The sequence below is a fragment of the Lithobates pipiens genome, unplaced genomic scaffold, assembly GCF_037356315.1.
Source record: "Lithobates pipiens isolate NorthernLeopardFrog02 unplaced genomic scaffold, aLitPip1_a1.2 Scaffold_27, whole genome shotgun sequence".
NCBI classification, from domain to species: Eukaryota; Metazoa; Chordata; class Amphibia; order Anura; family Ranidae; genus Lithobates; species Lithobates pipiens.
In genome coordinates, this window is record NW_027507788.1 from 76,556,707 (window position 1) to 76,581,592 (window position 24,886).

At 39.4% G+C, this 24,886-nt stretch overlaps 1 protein-coding gene across 1 annotated transcript in view; it reads left to right on the plus strand.

Moving 5' to 3' along the window:
* Nucleotides 1-24,637, plus strand: part of LOC143933928 (dual specificity protein phosphatase 8-like) — a 42,797-nt gene extending 18,160 nt beyond the window's left edge. Inside the window, exons 2-7 of the mRNA XM_077457084.1 lie at nucleotides 5,366-5,588; nucleotides 8,706-8,835; nucleotides 12,242-12,408; nucleotides 16,268-16,427; nucleotides 17,022-17,145; nucleotides 18,206-24,637. Coding sequence (XP_077313210.1) covers nucleotides 5,376-5,588; nucleotides 8,706-8,835; nucleotides 12,242-12,408; nucleotides 16,268-16,427; nucleotides 17,022-17,145; nucleotides 18,206-18,980 — 1,569 coding nt within the window. The 5' untranslated portion in view covers nucleotides 5,366-5,375 and the 3' untranslated portion in view covers nucleotides 18,981-24,637. The remainder of the gene's footprint in view (nucleotides 1-5,365; nucleotides 5,589-8,705; nucleotides 8,836-12,241; nucleotides 12,409-16,267; nucleotides 16,428-17,021; nucleotides 17,146-18,205) is intronic.
* The last annotated feature ends 249 nt before the right edge of the window (nucleotides 24,638-24,886 follow it).

Below are 24,886 nucleotides of genomic sequence, written 5' to 3' on the forward strand. Positions count from 1 at the left end.
GTGTTGGCGGTTGAAATTTGGGGCCAGGGATTCTGAAACAAACGTGTGTGGTTCCACTGTGATAATTTAGGGGTTGTACAGGCCAGTAACACTGTTAATGCTTCTTCCCCCACCAGTTGTGTGTTTTCTAAGGTGTTTGGTTTTGTGTTGTTTGAGTTTTAAATGCTTTTGTATATGCTGTCCATTTTCCTGGGATGAATAAAACAGTGGCTGATGCCCTTGCTTGTCTGCAGTGGAATAAATTCCGCCAGTTGGCACTGGAGGCGGAGCAGCTCGTAATTCCATGCCCCGATCACTTTCGGGACGTCGCCTTTCCACCATAGCTGGCTTGAATCGGCAGTTGGTCTGTTCTGCTACTTGGATAGCTTATGAGAGTCTGGGGAGCGAATGGCACAGATTGGGGAGTTTGGTGGGTGGTGGTTTTCAGGAAGATCGTTTGCAGGTACTACTGTATTACATTGGTAAAAACTTTGAGGAAGGAGTATCGATCTCCTCACTGAATCAAAAGCTGTCTGGTTTGAAAAATTTTCCGGCTCTCGGGGGTGCTTTTTTGGTGAAAAAAACTTTGCAAGGTTTACAGAAAGGGTAGGCCGGTGCCTGTTTCCCGCCGTCCTGTTTTCTTTTGGGATGTTTGGTTTACTTTTGGAACTTAATCTTCCTGCCTGGTTACAGCTATGCTCACTTGGTTAGGAGTCACGGCGGCTGTGCCCAGGCCTTTTTTGACACACACTGACGGGTTGGCATTGTCCTGTTTCCAGTTTATTTCGTTTTTTATAAAATGCCTCCTGTCTGTTGGTTTTAATCCATTAGCATATGCTTCACATTCTTTCAGAACAGGGGCTGCCACGGAGGCATCCAGATGGGGTTTGGGTGACCAAATCCTTCAGCGAATCGGTTGCTGGGAATCGCAACATTTTAGTTTAAAAGTTCTTCCTCCTCTTCTGTAACTTGTTTGTAGTTGTATCCCTCTGTCATATGTAATGTTTTTTTTTTTCTTTGTTTCTGCTTTTCATGGCCTTGTTATTCCTTATTCTTGTATTTTCATGTTTTTCAGACAGAGACTGTTTGGTGTGGATTCTTGGGGCACTTCTATGTTGTTTGTTTTTTTTTGGGGTGCAAAAAGGGCTTCAGTTAGACTGGAAGGGAGGCAATTGGGCTTACCACGGAGTGAGGCCAGCGTTGGGTGGATCAGAGTTCCGGGCATGCTGTGGTCCCGGGTATTGCCTGAAGTGCATCGGTATGCCAGGTTGGATAGACCCCCAGACATCTTGTTGTTGCACGCTGGGGGCAATGATCTTGGGATCTGGGCTACTCGGGAGTTGATTCAGGGACATAATTTGAGTTCTTGAGACAAAGATCCTTTTTCCCGGACGCTAATTTAGTGTGGTCCGACATTGTGGGTAGAGCCTTTTGGCATCTGGCTTGCTCTGTGGCGAAACTTAAGAATTAAACTAAACAAGGAGGTGGCACAATTCTTTGAGGCCTTGCTGTATGCCATGCCGAGTTGGAGGGTGACAACTGGCTCTATTTGCAAGGGGACAGAGTGCACCTGAACACCGCACTTTGGCATCTGTGGCAGGGGTATCAGGGTTTTGAAGGTGGGCATGGTCACAAATTTTTTGTGGAGAATGATGGGAGGGGCTCATCTTTGGTATGGGTATCTTCACGAATAAGTGACGTCAGTAAGGTGAGAATGGTATTGGGGTTGTATCAGATGGTAATGTGTTAAATAATTGTCCCCGAGTCTGTGTATTTGCGGCTGGGGGCCGTGGTATGGAACTGGTGCTTGATACAGCAGATTCAGTAGCCCATGCTCGCTTCCAAATACCTGCTACAGTAGCGTCGGTGTTGATTAATAAGATAATTGTTTATGGTTTCTTAATAAAAGGCTGCTTATGGCCATTTAAACCCATTCAGAGTCGTGTTTTCATGTAAGGTATTGGTTAAATGCGGCCACGGTAGAGCTGCACAATTAATCGTTTAAACGTGATCTCGATTCAACCCCTTTCTCCCGGTCTATATCGCAAAGTTTGACGATTGTAGAGAATTCTCTGCTCACTCAGCTGCCAAAAGAACATCTAGGCAGTCTGCCAAGTATAACATGAAACATTGTAACCAACTCTTCTTTCTTAGATCAAAGGGAGAAACTTCTGTGTGAAAAAATAAAATCCAGGCAGTCTGCCAAGTTTTTAAGCAACTAAATGCAGGAAGATTAATTCAAGTTTAAATCTTTTTTCCTGGCACTTGTTTAAGTTAAAATCAATATTTTTTGCTAGAAAATTACTTGAAACTGCCAAACGTTATATAGATTTTAGCAGAGACCCTAGGGAATAAAATGTCAATTGTGGCAATATTTTAGGTCACCATTTGCCCAGCGGTCTTTCAAAAAAAAAAAATACACTTCAACAAATAAAAAAGAAAAAACCATAGTTAGCCCAATTTTTTTTTTTTTTTTTTTTTTTTTTGTTTTAATGTGAAAGATGTTGCGCCACGGAAATTGTGATCTATCTTCTAAGCAAAAAAAAAAATGGTGATTTTTTTTTTTTTTTAGCCAGAATCGTGCAGCTCTAGGCCATGGTAGCCGGTAAGTCTGCAGTACAACAATCATGTGTGATATCACAGCAGCGCTAACGGCCTTGTCACCATGTGGGAAAATAATGAATAGGCTGTCAGGAACAATAGGTAATAAAGCCGCTACAGGGGAATTCAAACAACCGAGCATGTGGCATGACCGCTACACAAGCTTCAAATCTTTATTAAATGTACTTATTTAATTCTGTCTGTCGATGGGTCAAAATACAGCTATGAAAATGAGCTGATCTTGCTTCTGGCCCCCCACCCCCCTGCCACCAGCAGCAGCAGTTCACATTTGCAAAAATATATTTCTGTTCCATTAGCAGTAAAAAATAATTTGAAAAAAGTGAGCCTGCCCCATGTAGCAGTCGTGTACTTACATTATCAACACATCTGAGCCTATTGCGGAAAAACTAGACAGAAAAACTGTTTACAAGTAATCTAATTTTGCAGATTAAAAAGCAACCTGTAGGAGATAAAAATAAAAGCTGTTGTAGAGACCCTGGTGTAGAACAGACTGCTTTCACAATGAGGTGCTTTAGCCACATGAGGAAGTAAGATGTTGTATTCACCTGTATTTCAGGCCCTCTTTCTGCTGTATTTCAGGCCCTCTTTTCATATACAGGGAAAAAGTCTTGTTATCCAGCATGCTACTTGGTATACAGAACTGCGTTCCACAGTTGCTACTGTGACAATCAAACGGGTGGCAACACCAATGGTAAATCTCCGATATTGCAAACAATCAACAGCATACAGTGATCAACTTAAGATCACTGTTACCTGGCAGAGGCAGTTTTTTTTTTCTGAGGTCTTAACTTGTTTAGCTATCACTTTGTGACAATTATAGTTTTCCCATTTGCTAACCGTGGCTTGATGGTGACTTCTAATACAGGAAACTCATCACAGGCTGATAGTGGAGAAGGCAAAGCTTTAGACCACTGGAGTTCACCCTTTTTTTCTTTTTTTTGGGACCTAACATGCTGTGACTGAGAGGGGTAGCTCAACTGAAAGGGCAAGTTCAACTTGAGTAATTCTTTGCCAATTCCAAAATGCCCTGTTATGTTGTGCTATTCCATGATTGGCAGGCAGAGATGAAACTAAAGTAGAGCCTATTTTTACTAGCAATGCAAAATTATCTTTTGGGATGGTCTAGTGGCAGACGCCAATAAATATAATTTTTTTTTTTTTTTTTACAGGCATTGACTGTGACAATATAGTCTATATATTTGAATTGCAGCCCATAGGCCCAGGTCCGGGGCATGCAGGGCAAACCTATATAGCAATACATAAAATAAAAATAGACTGACCAATACAGTACTAATGAGGATGACCAGTGCCAGATACCTGCTCAATAAATTACTCACTGTATTTAGGGGCTGATTTGGCTGGACTGCTTGCTGGGCTAGTGCGACGGTGGGCTGGCTGCTGCATTTCTGTGATTTGTCGCTGACTGGAATTTTGTTTTGCAACACCAATTTTGTTGAACAATGTCTATAATTCGACTTTAATTGGCATTGAGTTGTCAAGTTTAAGATCTATAGTCTTGATCTTAGTCTGGCAGGGGAAATAAACTTTTCCATGCAGATTAATTGCTTAACCTAGTAACAGTGGCATATTCACCATGCAGTTCCTGTGGGAAAAAGCAAGCCAGGATGAATGGTTGTCTGCCCAACAATATTAAACGGGAACACAATTGATAGATGCCTTAGGGTGGGACTGTTTTTTAGTTTGCTGTTCCATTGTGACTATATGTACAACTTTATTGGTTTGAACTAGATGTACTTGTGTGTTTTTTTGTTTTTGTTTTTTTCCTGAATAACTAGGTAACTCAAATTTTAAATCCACAATCTGGCTTTTTTGTGTACCGTCTACTTTCATGGTGCTTAAACTAGTGTTATTTTTTATTATGTATAATACAGAGCAGTGAGGCCAGCAATTTCATTGTATTTAGAATGATTTTTTTTTTTTCTGCTTTTAAATGGATGCCATAAATTCATGTTTTTGAATATGTAGAGGTATATGTATGTAGCATTATTGTAAAACCGTTTACATTGAAACATTTTCTATTGCTGCTTTATAAACCTGATTTGACTTTATTATAATTCTAAAAGTGGTATTAAACCCCAAAACAAACACTTACTATATTGCAGATTAACAATTCTTAGATGTCATGGCTTCATTTGTTTTTTCTTTTTTAGGCTTTGTTTTATTTTCACATGCTGATCCTGCAGGTAAGTTTTTTCCAAAGGACAAGCTCTCCTACAATGGTTTCAGTTACAGGGTTGAAACAAACCATTAACCGCTGGCAGAGGTGCTTACAATGATCAGCTTTTATTCATGTAAAACCTTTATCCCATAAGGAAAAAACATTTTGCTGTAACTGCAGTGTGAGGTGGAGTTGTGCTGTAATGTTATTGTAACTAAGCTGCTAGTACACCTAACACTCCCTTCCCCCTAGTCTGAAAATGCTGCGGTTCAAATTTGCCCCTTCATCCAGAATGGATGAGTATTAGTGGCCAGATTACAAGGTGAAAATAAAGGGGAAAAGCCTAAAGGAAAACTAATGGAGCCACCACATCTAAAACTGATTAAGCAGTAATATATTAGTTTTTTGGTTTTGGGTTTATTACCGTTTTATTTTGAGATTTTGTTTTGATACACAACTTGAGCTGCAAAGTGTTACTAAAAAAAATATTTTAAGAGGTTGGCAAAGAAGACATGCTATATCCATCTGTATGAATTAATATATGTATGTCCCATCTTCTTTTTTTTTATTTACATTTTTGAACAGACTGTTTAACATGGGGGGAGAGAAGAAACCACCCCAGGCGATACAGGCCCAGAGACTGGCAGGAATCTTAAGAGAGGACAGTGAAGGGGTCCTAGTAATCGACTGCCGATCCTTCACAGAGTACAACAATCTCCACGTAGTGGGTTCTGTTAATCTCTGCGGATCCAAACTGGCAAAGAAACGTCTTCTTAAAGAGCTTCTTGTCCTACCTCATTACCCTAAGGTTGGTAGTATATTTAATAGTGGTTCGTAAAGCTGAAAGGCTTCTTGGGGGACATTGCTTTTGATTCTGAGCCAAGGCGTTTTACTTTACTGGCAGCCTCTGGGTCCATACACCTTTTTAGTGTCCTCAATTTTGCACGCAGTACTTGTGAGCTTTTTTGTAGAGATGCCTTTGCTCTCCTTTGATAGAGTAATTTGAAATGCTCTTTGAGGTGGATGCATCAATATGCTTAACTGTAGCTGTACAAATTACAATGTTCAGCATGATCAAATTAATTAGGCTCTGCTCTTGTTAGCACTATCGGTTCTTTTTTGATTTGCTGGCAGGTGCACTGCTAGAATAACCTTCCCCTTAATGGATTTTTTTTCATGGTCCCTAGGTACACAGCCCCTCCCCAAGATGGGGGAACATTATCTCATACTCTTGTAACTCTTGGTTACTTCTCCTAAAATCCCACAGGACAATAATTGCTGTGTCCTCTCTACCCAGAAATAGTAAACCTTATTTGAGGACACTTCACCAGTCAGTAAACCAAAGCCCTGCTTGCAAAACTATATAAGGGTTGGCGCAAGGACGTGCAGTCAGGGAAGGCTGCCATGAACACAAATATAAAAAAAGTGTGTGTGTGTGTGTGTGTGTGTGACATGAGACCTATGGTTCTGGAGATACAGGCTCTTTATGCAAGAGAAGCTACATACAGAGTGGCCAGTTTAAATACAAGCTCACACTGTTTGCAGCAGCCTGAGAGGATGAGCTCACAGTGCATTTCACTTCTTGTCAGAGGCCCTGAGCTCAGTGGATAGTTTGGAGCCTTGGACCAATGGTAAAGTACCATTGGCCCCAGCTTTCCAATAAAAATGCTGCAGTGGAGGCTGTCCTCTCACTGCAGTGTCATAGAAGGGGGCATGTCTAAAAGACACCTGCTCCCTTCCAGCCCAGCCCTCTAACTAGAAGCAAAAAACTTGGGTTTATGGGTATAAGATTTCCTCATAATCCCATATTTGTCTCACACAGTGAAGAGGGAGAATGAGTATCTTCTACTGCTGAAAAGGTACTGTTTTTTTTAGTTCACTAAATCACATTGTGCTATATGCTCTAACATAATGTATTATTTATCGATTTACTGTGAAATTACTGGTTTGAAGTTATAACTTCAAACTTCAGTAATTTGTCTGTTAAGCCACCTGCTTGAGTACAGATTCAGTTTTTTATAGTTAAAATTTACTATATTTTCAATCTAGAATTGCATATTACTTATGGATATTAACCCCTTGCCACCCAGTCCAATTCTGACACTTCTCTCCCTACATGTAAAAATATTAATTTTAGCAGACACCCTAGGGAATGAAATGGTGGTCGTTGCAACTTTTTATGTTACATGGTATTTGCGCAGCAATTTTTCAAACTTTCTTTTTTTTTTTTGGAAAGAAACGGTTTCATGAATACAACAAAAAAAACTACCGTTCATCTGACTTTTTTTTTTGAATCTCCATAGGCGATGCTTTAAATTTTTTTACATGTTTAGAATTAAAGGAGGTCTTCTGCTAGAATTTTTGCTCTCGCTCTAATGTTCGCAGCATCAGTAACTTGTGCTTATCTGGCTCTGATACCTGATTCAGGTGCCTCACTAGCCCACTGACCTCACCGCACGTCCCTGGGTTAGAGCAATAAAGCTTTAAGTCCCACAAACAAGTTGCCATTTATCGTCCCCCCCCCCCCCCCCCCAGTAAACCATACACATTGATACTGCTTACTTTTAAATTACTATGAATCATCCAGCCTTAAAATAGGCTAGCTAGTTTAAAATTGTTGGAGATTAAACACCAGCAACAAAATAACTTGGGTTCTGTTCATGATCGTTTTTCCATTTTTGGTATACCTTAACATGAACCTGATCTTTGCCCATTCAGGGCAACACAACAGGTTCACATTAAAGCTTGCAGTAAAAAACAAAGTCCACAATCTGCGTAGAGTGCTTTTTTTTTTTTTTTTTTATTGCAAGGTCTGCTTTAACTTGATCTTCCCTAGCAGAATAAATCTTCCTGTGTATAGTACAAGTCACTAGACTCTTGTCTTTCACAGGGCTATGAAATCCCCTTGTGACAGTATGGATTATCCTAGTATTGTACCATGTGTTTGTGTTGGCTCCTGATGCTAAAGAGTGCAGCAGGGGCCAAGGGAGCAAAGTAAGGGGTAAGCTGGTATTATTCATTCCAGCCACATACATTCTGAATCTGCCGAAATGTAGGTTTTGGGTGGTCCTTTTGGCACCATCCAGCTGGACAACCCCTGATTTATAAAATTGAAGAAGCTGGGCTTAAAATTGTCAGTTGAACAGTGACTGCCTTCTTTTTAGAACAGTCGCTCTTGAGGTATTCAAGCAGCCTTGGGTGCTGGCAGGGCGAATTCCTCCATCCATGCTGTTAAGCATGGTGGAGGAATCATGGCTAGTTTTATTTAGGGATGGGGGATTTAAGCATATACCTATGTCTCCTGGAGAGCTGAAAGCAAAGTCCCAGTAAATGAAAGTATGTTTGTACAACTTTGTAAAGGTATATCGGCACAAAGGATTATTTCATTATCTTACATTTTTGAATTCCCAAAATTTTGTAATGTTTTTAAATGTAACAATACATTTTCATCATCTAGTTAAACTGAGTGTACTGACTGAAGTGAGTTGGTGACAGTAGGATACTCCTATAAATCCAATATAGTTTCAGTATTGAATATCGTATGCAAAGGTTTTAGAGTCATACCTCAGGGGAAATTTAATCCAAATACAATTATTGTCTCTAAAGTAAATAAAGATAATATCCTGGTGAACAGTGTATGCATATTTGGCTTTGTTCTGTCAGATATTTTATAGGACTTGTTTGTTACATTGGGCTTGAATTATTAAAACTGGAGAGTGCAAAATCTGGTGCAGCTCTGCAAAGAAACCAATAAGTGTCCATGTTTTATTGTAAATGCTTAATTGAACAAGCTGAAGTTAGAAGCGGATTGGCTACCATGCATAACTGCACCAGATTTTGTGCTCTCCTGTTTTAGTAAATCAACCCGCGTCTGCATAGTTTTTTTTTGTTTTTTCTCAACTTTCTTTTTGGTTCATCTAAACAGATTGACCCTTCTTTTGAGAAGCAAGTTGTGGTATATGATCAAGGCAGTCAAGAGTTATCTGCTGGCCATTTTGTCTCATTGGTTGTAGGGAAGCTGGAGAAAAAATACAGCTCTGTTTCTCTTCTAGAAGGTAAGCAGTTCTTGAAGTCCTTTTTATTATAGTGAGAGTGCATAAAAGGCACCATTTGCAGGCTGTATTTAGGTTGTTTTTGGTCTCTATCTGTCTGATCTGCTTCCAAAGCGCTTAAAAGTATGCACTACGGTGGTAACACCACCAGACCTTAGTTTTTTTTTTTTTTTTTTTTTTTAAACATTGGGAGAGTGTGTAATGCTAGCATACAGGAATTTATCCGCAATCTCACAGTGGAGCACAGAAAAGGTACATACAGTCTGCCTATGGTGTCTCCTAGGCACCAAATCTGTTTTTGCTTAGTATGGGCAAAGCACAGGATCACTTTAGAGTGTTATTATTGTGCAACATAGAGGACGCAGAGTCTGCAGCAAAAATATACGGCTAAACCATATTAAGTTTCTCTTGTTTCTAAATAGGTGCTGAACAAAAGCTAAAAGTGTAGTTATTCTGAATCCACAAAAAATGTCATTTTGCAAAGCTTACAATTATTTAAAAAACATTTTTGAAACTCCTAGCATTTATTTTTTCTAATCTATCAAGCGCGATCGCATGACAGCCAAAATCTATCATTTTCGAGTTACTGCCTAATAACTTTCATGGCAATATTTAAATGCAGTTATAAAAAAGTTTCTGAATGTACCATTTCAATGAAAGCACTGGGGGAATTGGATACATTTTTTTTTTTTTTTTTTTTTGAATGGTGATACCATGTGTAGAATGACCTAAGTTGCATTAAAAAATGGTCTCTTATTGATTTTTCTTTTTCCATTCATTTAAAATTGGTCAACTGACAAATTTATTTCTGAGTTATATCATGTTCTAAAAGGCTAGCAACTATGCGGTTACTGGATTTCAATGTATGATGCATTGAAATCCATGTCTGTGGCTTAGGTCATTACCCTAGAGAAAAAAAAAAAAACAGAGGCTGCTGAATGGGAATTGTGTTGAGGCGGTAATCGGATATACTTTTTCAGCATGAATCATCTCTAATAACCATAAAATCATCACCTGTGTATGAGCATAAAAAAAATTTCGGGGTCGCTGAAGCCAGTTTGTTACCAGCCATCAAATCTTGAATGACTGGTGTAGTGATATAATGTATATATAGTGGCGGGTAGATGATTAATTCGTTATTATAAGTACTCTTCCGCAGCAACCCAATTCTTCCAGAGAGATGCACTTTATTGACTTCCAATACAGAACAAAGTCTTGCAACAGATGACAAAATATCCAACAGAGTATATCTTACAGATCTAGAACATATTCAGATCCCCATATTCCTTAATCCTTGATGCCTTCACACACACACCCCGACAAGACTGCCTGAATGCCAGCTTGAATGTCCTCTCAAATACTGGCCTGACACGGGGGGGGGGGGGTTCTGCTAGGTCAACCAAATGTTTCCCATGAATACCTCCCTCCAATCTTATTACCATCAATAAATACTTCTTAAACAATGTATCCATTGAAATGTTCAATTAGCTTAAAGCGGAGGTCCACCCTAAAATGGACCTCCGCTCATCGGAATCCCCCCCCCCCTCCGGCGCCACAATCGGCACCTTTCAGGGGGGAGGGGGGTGCAGTTACCTGGATAATCCAGGTAACTGCACCCACTTCCGGGCTAGCTCTCTGCGGAACGGGGCATACGTTGCGCCCCGTTCCGCAAGCCCCCTTCCCTTCAGCAAGTGCCCCGCTGCCTGCTGGGAAACACACAGCTCCCAGAGGCAGCGGGGACCGTCCGGATTGCGCCGCGCGGCTCGCGCATGCGCAGTAGGGAACCGGGAAATGAAGCCGAAAGGCTCCATTTCCTGATTCCCATACCCAAGATGGCGGCGGGACCCGGCAGCCGAGCGAGCGATCGGCTTCGGGTGCCGACATCGCGGGCGCGCTGGACAGGTAAGTGTCACTATTTAAAAGTCAGCAGCTGCAGTATTTGTAGCTGCTGGCTTTTAAAAAAAAAAAAAAAAAAAAAAAACGCGGAGTCCCGGTGGACTCCCGCTTTAACAGGCCATACCTCACACACCTAGGTAGACTTGCATAAGATTAACACATCAAAGGGTCTTCAGCTGTCCCTTTTGATATGTTAAAATGCAGTCTGATCATTATGGTACTTTAATACAATATCCTACATGAATTGGCCAACATATTACAACAACTGGTAAAATAAAAGTGGACTAAAATAATTGTTTAGCTTGTACGGAAATCTAACAGCCTTATTTGAGCTCAAAAAGTTGGGTAAAAGTGTTATGGTTGACGCTATTTTACAACTTGTATCAGACTTCCCTTTAAAACAAATGAGATGCATTGCAGGTAGCCTTTCTCAGCTTGAAATGTCTGATTTATGTGAAAGTTGATTTGCTTTTTTTCTTTGCAATTTGAGGACAGATGACAATTATTCCACTTTGGTAATAGTATTTTCTTGTCTAAAAAAAAAAGAAAAGAAAAAAAAAAAAAAAAAGTTCCTTTTGAAATGAATTGATTTATTATGCTATGGAACACACAGAGGGGGGATGTTTTTAAGAACTATAGAAAATAAAATGGCCTATAGTGACAAGTTGGAATGATTGTTTTATTTTCTCAGATAAGGGCCCATACACACAATTGCAGTGCGTTCGCACATGCGGGTTAATGCACATTATGCCATCTGTTAACATGCATCAGGTTATGGAAACCCATTCCTTTAAATGTGCAGTGTAATGCACCAAGAAGTTACATATATAATTTCCGTAAACACAGTGCAGGTCTATCAGCAAGGTCACAGATTGGTCACTATGGGTAGCAGAGGGCCCCTAAAATTTTTCATCTATCTCTTGCGCTTTTGCTCAGCAGTCCAGCAGTTTAGCTGAAATTTGCATCATAAATTAGGAATTGGCTGTAGGCTTTAAATGTCATTGAAAATCAAAAAAATTCTCACCCCAAAGTCTTCTTCTCCCAAGCAAACTATGTGTTTGTATTGCAGTCACCCTTGTTTAAATGGCATATGCATATTTCTCAATCTCACCTGAACCAAATTGGGTAATGTTTCAAAAATACCTTTTACCTTTTTATAGACCAATTGATGTAAGAATCTAGAATAATCATTTTAAAATGGGAAGTCTTAAAAATTACAAAATACTGCAAACCATCCTTTTCACTTCTTTGCAATGGCAAAGCAGTTCATATATAAATTGGCAATCTAGTAACGCCCACATATATTACAACCTTCATACCTATGAAAAACAAATTTGGTTTCTAGCACTGTAAACATAGAGGAGAGATTGTGTAGTTGGTGACTATTAACACAGCCTACTGTTTTTAAGATGGCTGTTTCTAAAAGAGGCTTTGAGAAGTGGACCCCTGTTCTATTGTATGCATGATTTTTTTTTCTTTTTTTTGTAACCTATACTTCTGCTTTGTTCCACAGGGGGGTTTGCAAACTTCTCCTCACAGTTCCCGAATTTGTGTGAAGGGCGAACCTCTAACCTTTTGCACACCAGCATATCACAGCCCTGCCTCTCCACCTCAACCGTGTCGGTTACCCGTATCCTGCCACACCTTTACCTTGGTTCCCAGAATGATGTCATGGATCAGGTATGAACAATAAACAATAATACACATGATCTACATGGTTTTCAACTTAAGTTAAAAACCATGTAGTTTAAGTAAAAAAAAAAAAAGGATAGCTGGAATCTGGTTGGTAGCCAATAGTAACAGACCCTTTTTCGTTTTGGACATATTCTGAAAGACATAAGCCTCTCGTTCTTTGCTATTGCCAAGGTCTCATTCAGGGCTCTTTAAAAAAAAAAAAAAAAAAAAAAAGCAAAGGGGCCAAGTGAAAAAAAAAGTCGGCAAAATTCACAGAATTTTCATGCGCCATTTTAATTTGCTCTGTAGGTGGCCCTCTCCCTGACATCCTTTGAAAAATCAAAGGAGGATGGAAAATTCTGATTAGATGTGTAGATATTCTGACAATCGCTGATTGCCCATACACTCCAGAAGTGTGTTGTCTAAGCCTCATTGATCAAGCTATGATATGTGATGTGTTGAAAATAGCTTTGATCTTTTACCTTAGCATAACATGTAATTTTATAGCATGGAAGATTTTTTGCTGTCATATAGAGTGCCTTGACATTTTCCACATTTTGTCATGTTACCACCAAAAATGTAAATATATTTTTATTGGGCTTTTATGTGCTAGACCAGGGGTAGGCAGCCTCGGCCCTCCAGCTGTGGTGAAACTACAAGACCCTTGTGGGCGGCACAGTGGTGTATTGGTTAGCACTGTCACCTAGCAGTAAGAAGAGTCGCTGGTTCGAATCCCAACCACGACACTACCTGCCTGGAGTTTGCATGTTCTCCCTGTGCCTGCGTGGGTTTCCTCCGGGTACTCTGGTTTCCTCCCACAATCCAAAGACATGCAGTTGGCTTCTGTCCAAAATTGGCCCTAGTATATGAATGGGGACCTTGGATTGTGGGCTCTTTGAGGGTAAGGACTGATGTGAGTGTGCAATGTACAGGGATATGGACAATTGTAGACACTCACTCAGGTTGAACTGGATGGACTGGTGTCTTTATTCAACCTTACTAACTATGAAACCCTGACCATCACAGGTATGACTCGCAGAGGCATGATGGTATTTGTGGTTTCAAAACAACTGTAGTGCCAGGATTGCCTACCCCTGTGCTAGACGAACACAAAGGGGCACATAACTGTGCAGTGGAAGGAAAATTATAAATGGTTTTCAATTTTTTTTTTACAATTAGTAAAAGTGTGGCATGGATTTGTATTCAGCCCCCTTGAGTCAATACTTTTGTGGAACCACCTTTCGCTGCAATTACAGCTGCAAGTCTTTTTGGGTATATCTCTACCAGCTTTGCAGGTCTAGAGTGAAATTTTTGCCCATTCTTCTGTGCAAAATAGCTCAAGCTTTGTCGGGTCGGATGGAGAGCATTTGTGATTAGTAATTTTCAGATTCTGAATTATTTAGGGCTGGACTTTGACTGGGCCTAAACACATGACTATGCTTTGATCGAAACCATTCCATTGTAGCTCTGGCTGTATGTTTATAGTCGCTGTTCTGCTGGAAGGTGAACCTCCACTCCAGTCTCAAGTCTGTTGCAGACTCTAACAGATTTTCTTCTAAGATTGTCCTGTATTTGGCTCCATCCATCTTCCCACCAACTCTGACCAGCTTCCTTGTATCTGCTAAAGATAAGCATCCCCACAACATGATGCTACCACCCACCATGTTTCATGTTGGGGATGATGGGATCAGGGTGATGTGCAGGTTAGCTTTCCGCCACATGTAACATGGCTTTCTTTCAGCAATGGCTTTTTTCTTGTCACTCTTCCATACAGGCCAGATTTGTGGAGTGCACAACTAATAGTCGTCCTGTGGACAGATTCTCCCACCTGAGCTGTTGATCTCTGCAGCACCTACAGAGTTAACATGGGCCTCTTGGCTGCTTCTCTGATTAACCAGTTCCCGACCAGCGCACGCCGATGTACGTCAGCAGAATGGCACGGGCAGGCATATTGGCATACAGGTACGTCCATTTTAATATGCCGCCCTGCCATCGCGTGCACGCTGGCGCTCTCGTGTGCCGATCGGGACCCGCGTGAGTCTGGTCGAGGGTCCAGCGGACTTGATTGCCGCGAGGATACCCGCGATAGTTTCACTGGGCGACTGAACGGGGAGATGCCATTGTAAACAGCATCTCCCCGTTCTGCCTAGCAACAAGTGATGCTGATCTCTGCTCCATGTGATTGGGGCGGAGATCAGTGTTCACTAAAACAAAGCCCAACCCCCCACAGTTAGTAACATGCCCCTAGGAACACTTAACCCCTACACTGCCACCCCCTGGTTAACCCCTTCACTGCCAGTGTCATTTACACAGGAATCGGTGCATTTGTATAGCACTGATTGCTGTATAAATGATTATGATCCCAAAAATGTGTCAAACATGTCCGATGTGTCCGCCATAATGTTAGTCACAATTAAAAAAAAAATCGCTGATCACCGCCATTACTAGTAAAAAAAAAAAAATTATTAATAAAAATGCCATAAAACTATCCCCTATTTTGTAAACGATATAAATTTTGTGCAAACCAATCAATAAATCACATATTGCGATTTATTTTTTGTAAAAAAAAAAAAAATGTAGAAGAATATGTATCGGCCTAAACTGAGGGGAAAAAATGTTTTTTTATATATTTTTGGGGGATATTTATTATAACAAAAAGTAAAGAATAATGCTTTTTTTACCACCAAAAGAAAGCTCTATTTGTGGGAAAAAGGACGTCAATTTTGTTTGGGAGCCACGTCGCATGACCGCGCAATTGTCAGTTAAAGCGACGCAGTGCCAAATCGCAAAAAGTGGTCTGGTCTTAAGCCAGCAAAATGGTCCGGTCTGAAAGTGGTTAATGCTCTCCCTGCCCAGCCTGTCAGGTTAGGTGAATGGCTAGGTCTTGGTAGGGTTGCAGTTGTGTCATATGCTTTCAATTTTTGGATGATGGATTGAACAGTGCTCCATGAGAGCTTGGAATATTTTTCGATAAGTTAACCTTGCTTTAAACTTCTCCACAAATTTATTCCTGACCTGTCTAGGTGGGGTCTTTAACATTCGTGATGCTGTTTGTTCACTAAGGTTCTCTAGCAAACCTTCACAGAACAGCTGTATTTATACTGAGATTAAATTAAACACAGGTGGACTCTATTTACTAATTAGGTGACTTCTGAAGGCAATTGGCTAAACTATATTTTAATTAGGGGTATCCGAGTAAAGGGTGCTGAATACAAATGCACACCACACTTTTCAGATATTGATTTGTAAAACCAATTTAAACCATTTATAATTTTCCTTCTACTTCACAATTATGCACCACTTTGTGATGGTCTATCACATAAAAGCCCAAAATGACAAAATGTGGAAACCTTCAAGGGGTATGAATACTTTTTCAAGGCACTGTACTATATGGTGCTATACAGTTTATTTTATAGGGTTAGCATGTTTTGACTTTTGCTTGACTCAACCAGCTGATTAGTGGTTTAGGCTTTGAGAAACAAACTTCTTGATGACATAGTTTTAATGTTACAGTAGTGATATGTACATGGCTGTAACTAATATAATCATATTTAAGTTTACTGTTAACTCTCTATTTAGTGTAATAAAAACGTTTATGGATTTTGGGACTAAAACTTGTTTAAACCTTGAAATAATCCTGTGCGTCTCCTTACGGATTTTGTATGTTACCATGGCACCACTTGGATTGGGTTCTGGAAGAGTTTAGTGTTGCGGGCAAAGCAATATTTCAGTATCCATGAACACCACTTTTACAAAACTTGACTCATTTTGAGATGTCATGGTATTAAGCATTTGTGCACAAATAAATAAAGCATTCTTTTAAAAATTCTACATATATAATTATATAATGTTAAATGTTTTGTAGGAGGTAATAAATCAGAATGGCATCACTCATGTTCTGAATGTCAGCTACAGCTGTCCAAAGCCAGTCTTCATCTCTGATAACCACTTTCTTCGAATCCCCATCAATGACAGTTACTGTGAGAAGATCCTGCCCTGGCTGAGTGCAGCTGTTGAGTTCATAGGTACATTCTTAGTCTTATTCGTAGTAGTAGTAATATTGTGATTTATTATTATGATCGCCTGCTTTTTTTTAAAGTTTATCTATAGCCTGAACTTTTAATTTTTAGCTTTTGATAGCGGTGAAGAGCTAGTACCTCTATCAGTATTTTTTTTTTTTTGGGGGGGGGGGTTGCTGTCTGTTTACGTTACAGAAAATTGTCAATGGAGACACTTTGTCCAGATGACAACTGTCTCTAAGATTCCCTCACATTGGGGGAGAGATTCCTCTCCCTCCTGTTTTTAGAGTTTCAAAAAACATTTGGATAATTTTGACTTCAGCCAAATGGCTAAATGCCTAGTCGTGCCTGCCAAGATTCCTAGACACATGTACAAAGCTTTAATTCTTCCCTTACAGTAGCATCTGAAAGTTTTTGGGCTTCTTACCCTATTTCTTTCTTTCTTTCTTTTTTTTTTTTTTTTTTTTTTTTTCAATACTTTCATCGCTGAAGACATGCCACAACATATAGCCAGTGTTTTCAGCCAGTTGAGGTTGTATTATATACTGACATTAGACAAGAATGGAAGCTGTGCCTTACTAGATCTTTGTTTGTTTACAGGAAAAGTGGAACTGGCTAATGGCCGAGTATTAGTCCATTGCCTTGCAGGTATCTCACGATCTGCAGCAGTAGCGATTGCGTATATCATGAGGTCAATGGGGCTTTCTCTTGATGATGCCTACAGGTAAGGAGCAGCAATGCACCATATGCAGTAACCATCTTTATTGCAGGACTTTTGAGGGACGCAAGTTTCATTCCTTTTTTAACATGGATAATTTGATTTAATGTAAAACTTTAGTGACACTAAATCATTGGAGTTTGTAAAAAGTTGTCAAAGGACCATAGTGGAGATGACAAGACTTTCCCCATGGAGCATTACGCAGTTCTTACACACATAATTTAGTCACTGAATGGCCATTCACATTTCTCCTGGATGTTGTAGTGTGTTGTGTTAAAGCAGCAAATAACATATGCCATGTGCATTGTGTAGTAGTTTGAGTGTTTGGACAGCCACTGTAACAATGCAAAATACAAAATAAATGACGCTGCAGCACCCTTTACTCTGGTATAAGTTGCAGTAACTTGCTAAAACCATGCATTGCCCTAAGGCATTAATAAATCTTACTGCGTTTAGACGTGTTTGCCCCCGTTTACAAGCATTTGGTGTTTCTAATGCAAAATAAATTTCCATCCTGCACACAATTTTTTGCTTTTGAAAAAAATGCCACTAAACTCTACTGCCCCTAAACTACTATAAACTACTCCATGTACATGGACAGATAAGAGGAGAGTTCAGGGCCTGCTGAAAAAAAAACTGCTCCTAAACACTTGTTTATCAGCAGGAGTGTGCATGAGGCCTTACAAGCATGACTCCCACAGACAGAGGCATGATGGGACTTGTGGATCCGTAACAGCTGGAGGGTCGCCAGTTCGACACCCCTGCTCTAGAAGGATCCCAACCGTATGGTTGGGATCCATCCAGATGTCTGATCGGCAGCTGGCTAAGCATACGGTGCTCCAGTGACAGGTGGAGGGGCAGAGAGCAGTGACTGACGGATCTCATGGTCATTTTATTGCTTAGTTCTTGGGCTTAGACTCAGCCGGGGACAGCTGCAGCATCACACCGATGCTGCAGCATGGAGGGGACAGGCGTATGGAGGTTTTTTTTCTGAAAGTCCACACCTCTCCTAAAATTGAACAAAGATGTTGTTTTAACTACAGATACTCACTTCTTGTTTTAACAGGTTTGTTAAAGAAAAAAGGCCCACCATTTCTCCAAATTTTAATTTTTTGGGACAACTTCTTGAATACGAGATGAGTCTTGCAAACTCACAGCAATCACACCTTCCTAGTCCGGTACAGTTAGAAAGCCCCACACATAGAGCATGCACTGTTCAGCCTTCTGATGGTAAGCCAACAAACAAGGAGCAAAGTTGCCAAAATGATCATGTCACCGCTAAATCGCAGGAAATAGAGGTGGCCATAGATGCTACTAAACTGGAAAATAACTTGGCAAAAGAGGAGTCTGAATCCATTTTGACTGGCAGGTTTACATCCATGGGGATCTCCTCATACCAGCGACATGAAATCGGTAGCTTAAAGCGTTCTTTCTCCCTGGACATTAAATCTGTATATACTTCCTTATCAACAGAGACAAACAAAAATTTGTATCAGCCTTCCAGGTCACAGCTTGTCCCCACAAAACCCATCTCCTCTAAACCAGTGGGACTGTGGGATCGTTTCCTTGGTTTTGGACTTAATTTCCTTTACTTCTATTCTGAAGAAGAAGCACAAGAAAACCAAATGCTAGGTCACAAGATAAGACCAAGGGGGAACTGTGAACAAGGGGAGGTTCCAGAAAACTTAAAAAAAAGAAGAGCAAACACAAAAATCCTCGATGAAGGACCTTCTCGTCCATTTACTCTAAATATTCCCAGCTGTAAAAGCCAAACATTCTTTAAGGAGAAGACTTTGGAAGTTGGCTCGCAAGTAAGGACAATCTCTCCAGTTCCTCTGTGAGGAACTCCCAACTTTTGAAAAGACATTTGGGATCTAACAAATGAACAGAACATAGGTCTTGCTGGTTTTTATTTTCCTTTCCCCAGATTTTCTTTTCCGCATGTTCAAGACCCATGTCAGAACTGAATAGCTTGTTGAGAAATTTAACGTATTTTTAAATGTTTCTTCATATTGAATGAGCAAAACAAAAAAAAAATGTTGTGGGTAACAAACAGGACTTTGGTTTAGGTGATTGTGACATTGCCAAAACCAGAGATCTAGCCCTATTTATTTAATTATTTAGCCTAAGACTTATGAAGGCTTTGGCTAAATGCTTTTGTGTGCAATTATCTAAACTGACCTGAAGGGGTAGCATCGCTGCTGCTGTACAGCCTTCTTAAAGCTGAAACAAAAAACTTAGAGTGAACATGGTCTTTTAGTGTATTTTTTTTTTTCCTATACCAAACAAAAGGGGTGACATATATATATATATATATTTTTTTTTGTTTCAGTAATAACATGGTGTGTTCTGACCTTTACAGCTATGGACTCTTTAATCCAGCTTGGTCCACTTGTCAAAATTATTGAAATATCTCAGACTGGTCCATGCAATTTCACTCTTGGTGTAATGTAGAAAAGTATTAAGGGTAGTACTGCAAAATATATATATTTCTAATTCCCCCTAGGTCCTACTTGAATGTAAGCCCTAGAAGCCAAACGGTGTCTGTGACAATACTTTGCTGCCCTTTTACCTCAGTTTATTGCTGTGAAATTTATTTAATGATCCCCTAGCATGCTTTGGGTATGCTCTCCTGCATACAGCTACAGAATGTCCCCCACCTCTCAGGAGCCAAGGACATATTTTGTCCTTTTTTTTTTTTTTTTTAACCAGCAGGTGGTAAGAGCATACTTTGTTTATTTTCATTATTTATTTATATATGTGTTGTCTTTTTATTATTATTATTGCTTAAGTTAATAATCATTGGAGCCGCTAGTACTCACTACTTGAGGTGGAATGATCACCTTTGCTTGTCAGAAGCAGCCATTTTGTGAACTGGTATTCAGCCTGTTAATTCACAAAGAACTTGAGGCAGACATTTTGCTCTGCTTGACCAATATTAAACTTTTACTTGACTGAAGAGACATGGCTAGTTCCCAGTGAATTGAAGTATTTTCACAAACTACAAAATGGCAGTCTGTACTGTGCATGGTTGACAGATTTGCATAAATACCCGTACCAAAGGTTTTGTGACCAGATAAAGTTCATATACGAAGACAAAGCAAGCAGATGCAATGTGTGCATTCAAAACAAATTTAACCTGACTTTTCCTTTTTGATGTATCTTGATTTTGTTTTTCTAAATACTTTTGTGTTAAAAAAAAAAAAAGCTATTCATATATAGCCATTTATTGAAAAGCTATTGTGCTGGTTCTAGACTGAGTGTCTGTTGCATGGTGTCTATGTAGGACAATCCTTCTCCATACTCCTGTCTTTTTATTGATATTGATCTTTGCTATGACTTTCTCATCGCTTCTACAATATTTAAACGGTCTTACAGCCAAATAATGTACCTTTCCTCAGCCTGACATCACTTAATTTATTTACTGCACTGGTTGATGCACAGATAGAGGCATCATATAGGATTGATGTCCTATAAAGAACACCATAGACTCGCCTCTCTGCCTAGAGTCAGACCAACCGTGCCTATGGAAAGGCTAGCCCTAGAACAGCCATGTTTGGCACATAATGTATAGTATATTAGAGAGTTCATGAGCTGGAATCAAACTGATTCTTGAATAAGATATTTAAAAAGGTTAATGTTGTGTTTTTGTTTTTTTGTTTTATTAAGGGACTGTGGTGAATATTTTTAAACCAAAAGTATGTATGGAAGTATGGAAAAACATACCTTCAAGCATCTGTCATTACATAGGAATTCATAGAAAGTATCCATGGGCAAAGCAATCATTGTTGGCATTGTGAGCAGGATCAAAAGATGATTATCTAGAATCAATAGATCTCTTGACTCTTCACTGCATCCACGGCCACCAGTTAAAGTGAGAAAAATGAAATACTACAGCTGTCTAAATCAGCCAAAGTTTTTTTTTTTTTTTTTTTTTTTTTTTTTTATAAAAAAAAATACACAAATGAAAGCTAGGGTATGAATGGTTGCCAAGGGCAATCATCTTACTTGCTGTCCCTTGGATTAGTTCTAATACATGAGACCTAATTATCTTGAAATACTTAATTCATATAGTAAAGATGCCTGCATGTAATATTTTTACTCTACAATTTTTAAGTGCAAGTTACCCTTTGATAAAGCAAATAGTAATTCATACAAACTTGGGCAAATAAACCTAGGAGGAAAAAGTTCAATGTTAACTAGAGACATATATAAATAACATTGGATCTTTCCTCCCCAGCTGATGAAGATGACACTTGTTTTACTGAGGGATGAGAAGAAAACTAATATAGAGAAGAAAACTTGCCTTGCGGTCTTGCTGCAACTGATACTCCAGTCCTCTTTTCTGACTCCAATATATGGCTGTGATGTATGCAATGCCATCCATGAGAGCAGCAGTGGAAAGACTAGTCAGAGACTGGCAGGGAGGTAGACTTCAGGACTATATTGCTTTTTGTATTTGATCATCCCCTAGTTTAACAAGCCTTAATATTATCAGCTGGTTAAAGACATTCTTTAGTATTGCAGACATGCTGTAACTGTTAGAAAAGGTGCTGCTGGGAAATGTCCTTTCCATAAATAGAAAATTACATACTCCTACTGACTGATGTTAATACTTTATAAATTTGGATTGCATTAAAGTGTCTCCTGAACTAAAATAAACTATCACAAACACAATATTTTTCTAATCAGGTTTCATATTTGAAAGCAGAAGGCTCTGGAGCAAAGGTTCCCCTTAGCAGCCAGGTTTCATAAATCATCTTCTGGTGTAACTATCTAAATTTTCTCTTGTACGATGTCATGGATTTACTAAAAAGCCACCAAAATGGCTATCCTTATCATGCATGTCCCATAAAATAAAAATTAGGCTGCTGCTTGGCTAATAGAACAGTTGCCTACAGCAAGCAATTGATTCCATTTGTCATTTAGGGTAAAATAAAGATTGTACCCCTCGTAATTGCAATAGGCAACAAAGGTACCTTGATTGCTCTGGTAAATGCAGATTTTGTACAAGGTCTTCCTCGCCTTATTTTTCCTAGCTATAAAGCATCCCACCAGGGTTAAAGCTGATGTAGTCTGGATGCACACGTTTGGACCACAGTAATGTATACAGGGACCTAAATGTCCCACCACTATAAAACACCACACCACAAAGATATGAATATATAATAAAAAGTGCCGCACTAGAAAATGTCAAATGCAAATATACAAACTAGAAAAGGTGCAGATGTGAACCATAATTTAATGTACAATATTCATGTGAATATAATAAAAAATAAATGGCTAAATTGCTAGCAAGAATAAAGTGCAAATTAAACAAATGTACCGAAAGGTCATTGGTGATAAAAGTTTGTAAGAAGAGATCCTCATGAAGGATCCAATAGGTGAAATCATGTGAAGTGTAAAATATAAACTTGACCACGTGAAACCCATCAAAATAAGCTCCCCTGCTTCTGTCTCTACCTTTTTTAATTTTTTTTTATATATATATATATATATATATATAATATTATTATTATTATAAATTAACCCCAGGTTATGGGGTGTGGTGGTAGATCATGGACCAATGGATCTTGAGGAGCTAGTAAAGTTCAGAGTTTCCAACAAAAATAAGAGGGAGATGGGAGAGCCCTTATAGTTTAGAAGATTAATTCAGAAACAAGGATACAGTACTTCCACAATAAAAAAAGGGGGGGGGGGGAGTCAAACTAGACCTAAAACTGTTGATGTTGCAGTCACCCAGCTAGGGGTGGGAAACATGCATTAGTCCTAGTGCACAAATGGAGAAAACCTGTCTCCATGCAGGGTCAGTGTGGTCTCTTTCTATGCCTCAGGCATTCCCATCCGGAGTGCTCTGTGGGGGTTCCCAGGTGGGTGAATGAAGTGGTAGAAAATGTCAGCGCAAAAAGGGCCGTTAAGTAGTTCGATTGGCAGAGGCACCTGATGTGGTTGTTCAAAGGACAGGCACGAGTCATCTAGTATCAGCTGATGGTGCGCTCCACAGGAGGAAAAAAAACTTTTTTGTAAAGTTTGTAGAAGTTATGTCATCTAGGTGGATCATACTGCATCATCATCCTACATGATCCACCTAGATGACATCACTGCCACAAACTCTACATTCCACCGAGTGGCCAGTAAAGAATATTTCCCACGTGTATCTCACTATCGGCGAATAATAGACGACCCGTGCCTATCCTTTGAACAAGCACATTGGGCTCATATGCCAATTTAACTACCGAAGACACCTTTTTTGCATAGACTCTTCATACACTAACCCTGGATGGCCCTAACTACTACTGTTCTACAAAAGATGACATGGTGGTGACCAAATAGCTAAGTAGGGGATCCCTTTTTTTGAAGATGGGCCCATTTTAACTAGAAAAGGGATTACTAATCCTTATTGATCCCAACATGTCAGATTTTTTTTCTTATAACTTATAGTGCAGCTCATCCTTTCGCAACCTTTTTAACACTGAAGAACCCTTGACATAATTTTTTTTTTTTTTTTTTCGAATCAGGGAATCCATGCTAATAATTACTGATGAATTGCCATGATGGCCATTGGGAAGAGTGCCCCTTTAACCTTTCAGTCAGTAGGAAAATTCCCTCTTACAGATGACTAAAATGATCACTTACATCAGTTGTTACTTATCTGAGAGGCTGTCATTACTCATTGATCAAGGAACCCCTAACCACCTCTGGAGGAGCCCAATGGTCCCACAGAACTCTGGTGGTTTTGGTTCCAACCAACTGCATAGCAAAGCCCTTTACAGTGAGTGTGCTCATAATGAAAAGCATATTGTGTAGAAAAGATTATCCCTGGTGGATGTGTCTAACAGCAGGAAGGACATATGGCTGTCGAAGGAATTAAAAAAAAAAAAATTGCCAAGCTGTTAATCTAGACTTGGTCATACAGTAATCAGAGACATTATTTTGAAGACTGTATGCAGGATTTTTATAACAATTTTTTTTATTTTTTGTCAAAAAATGGGTTTGTGCTTTAAGACTAACCATCTTTTCTAAAGCAATGGCCAAAGAATTTTGTAATTCTGTGGAAATGTGTTTTAAACAAAGTGCATTTATTTCACAAGAGTAGCTGTAGCACTTGGCTAGAGAGCTACAGTCCTTGGCGCACTAGGCAACCTATACAACTTGTTTAAAGCAGTTCATCAGCTATGATGGGTCATTAAATTTTAGGCAGAGTAGCCAAATGGTACTCCATAAACCCAACATGGTTCTTTTTTTTTATTTATTTTTTTAAATCAACCCTTCTCTCAAAATTATCTATTTAAAAGTAGAATTCAGCTTTAATATTGGTACAAACATGGATACTCAAATGCCAGTCTGACCCTGTTCTGTTATACATGAGAATATTTATTTGTTGTATTTTATTCCTGTGTGCAGGTACACAAATGCTCTGATGTTCTAGCAGTTGAATGCATTGCTCCCTAGTGCTTATATGGTTAATGATAATAAAGACATGAATCTTTTTTTTTTATTCTTGTGTGTTTACTGTGCTGCTAATAAACAGCAGGCTATGTTTGGCAAGAGGAGGTGAATTCCGATCACAGCTGTTGTTGGCTTAGAGTCCCTGTGCAGCCAGCAAGAAAAAGAAGATTGGGGACCAATGCACACTACGCTGGGGCCTTTGCACTGTTTTGGGTCGGTTTGCAGCAGAACATGCAAACTCTATTAAAGCCTACGAACATGAAAAATCAAAAGTCCTAATTTTTAAAGGCTTATATGC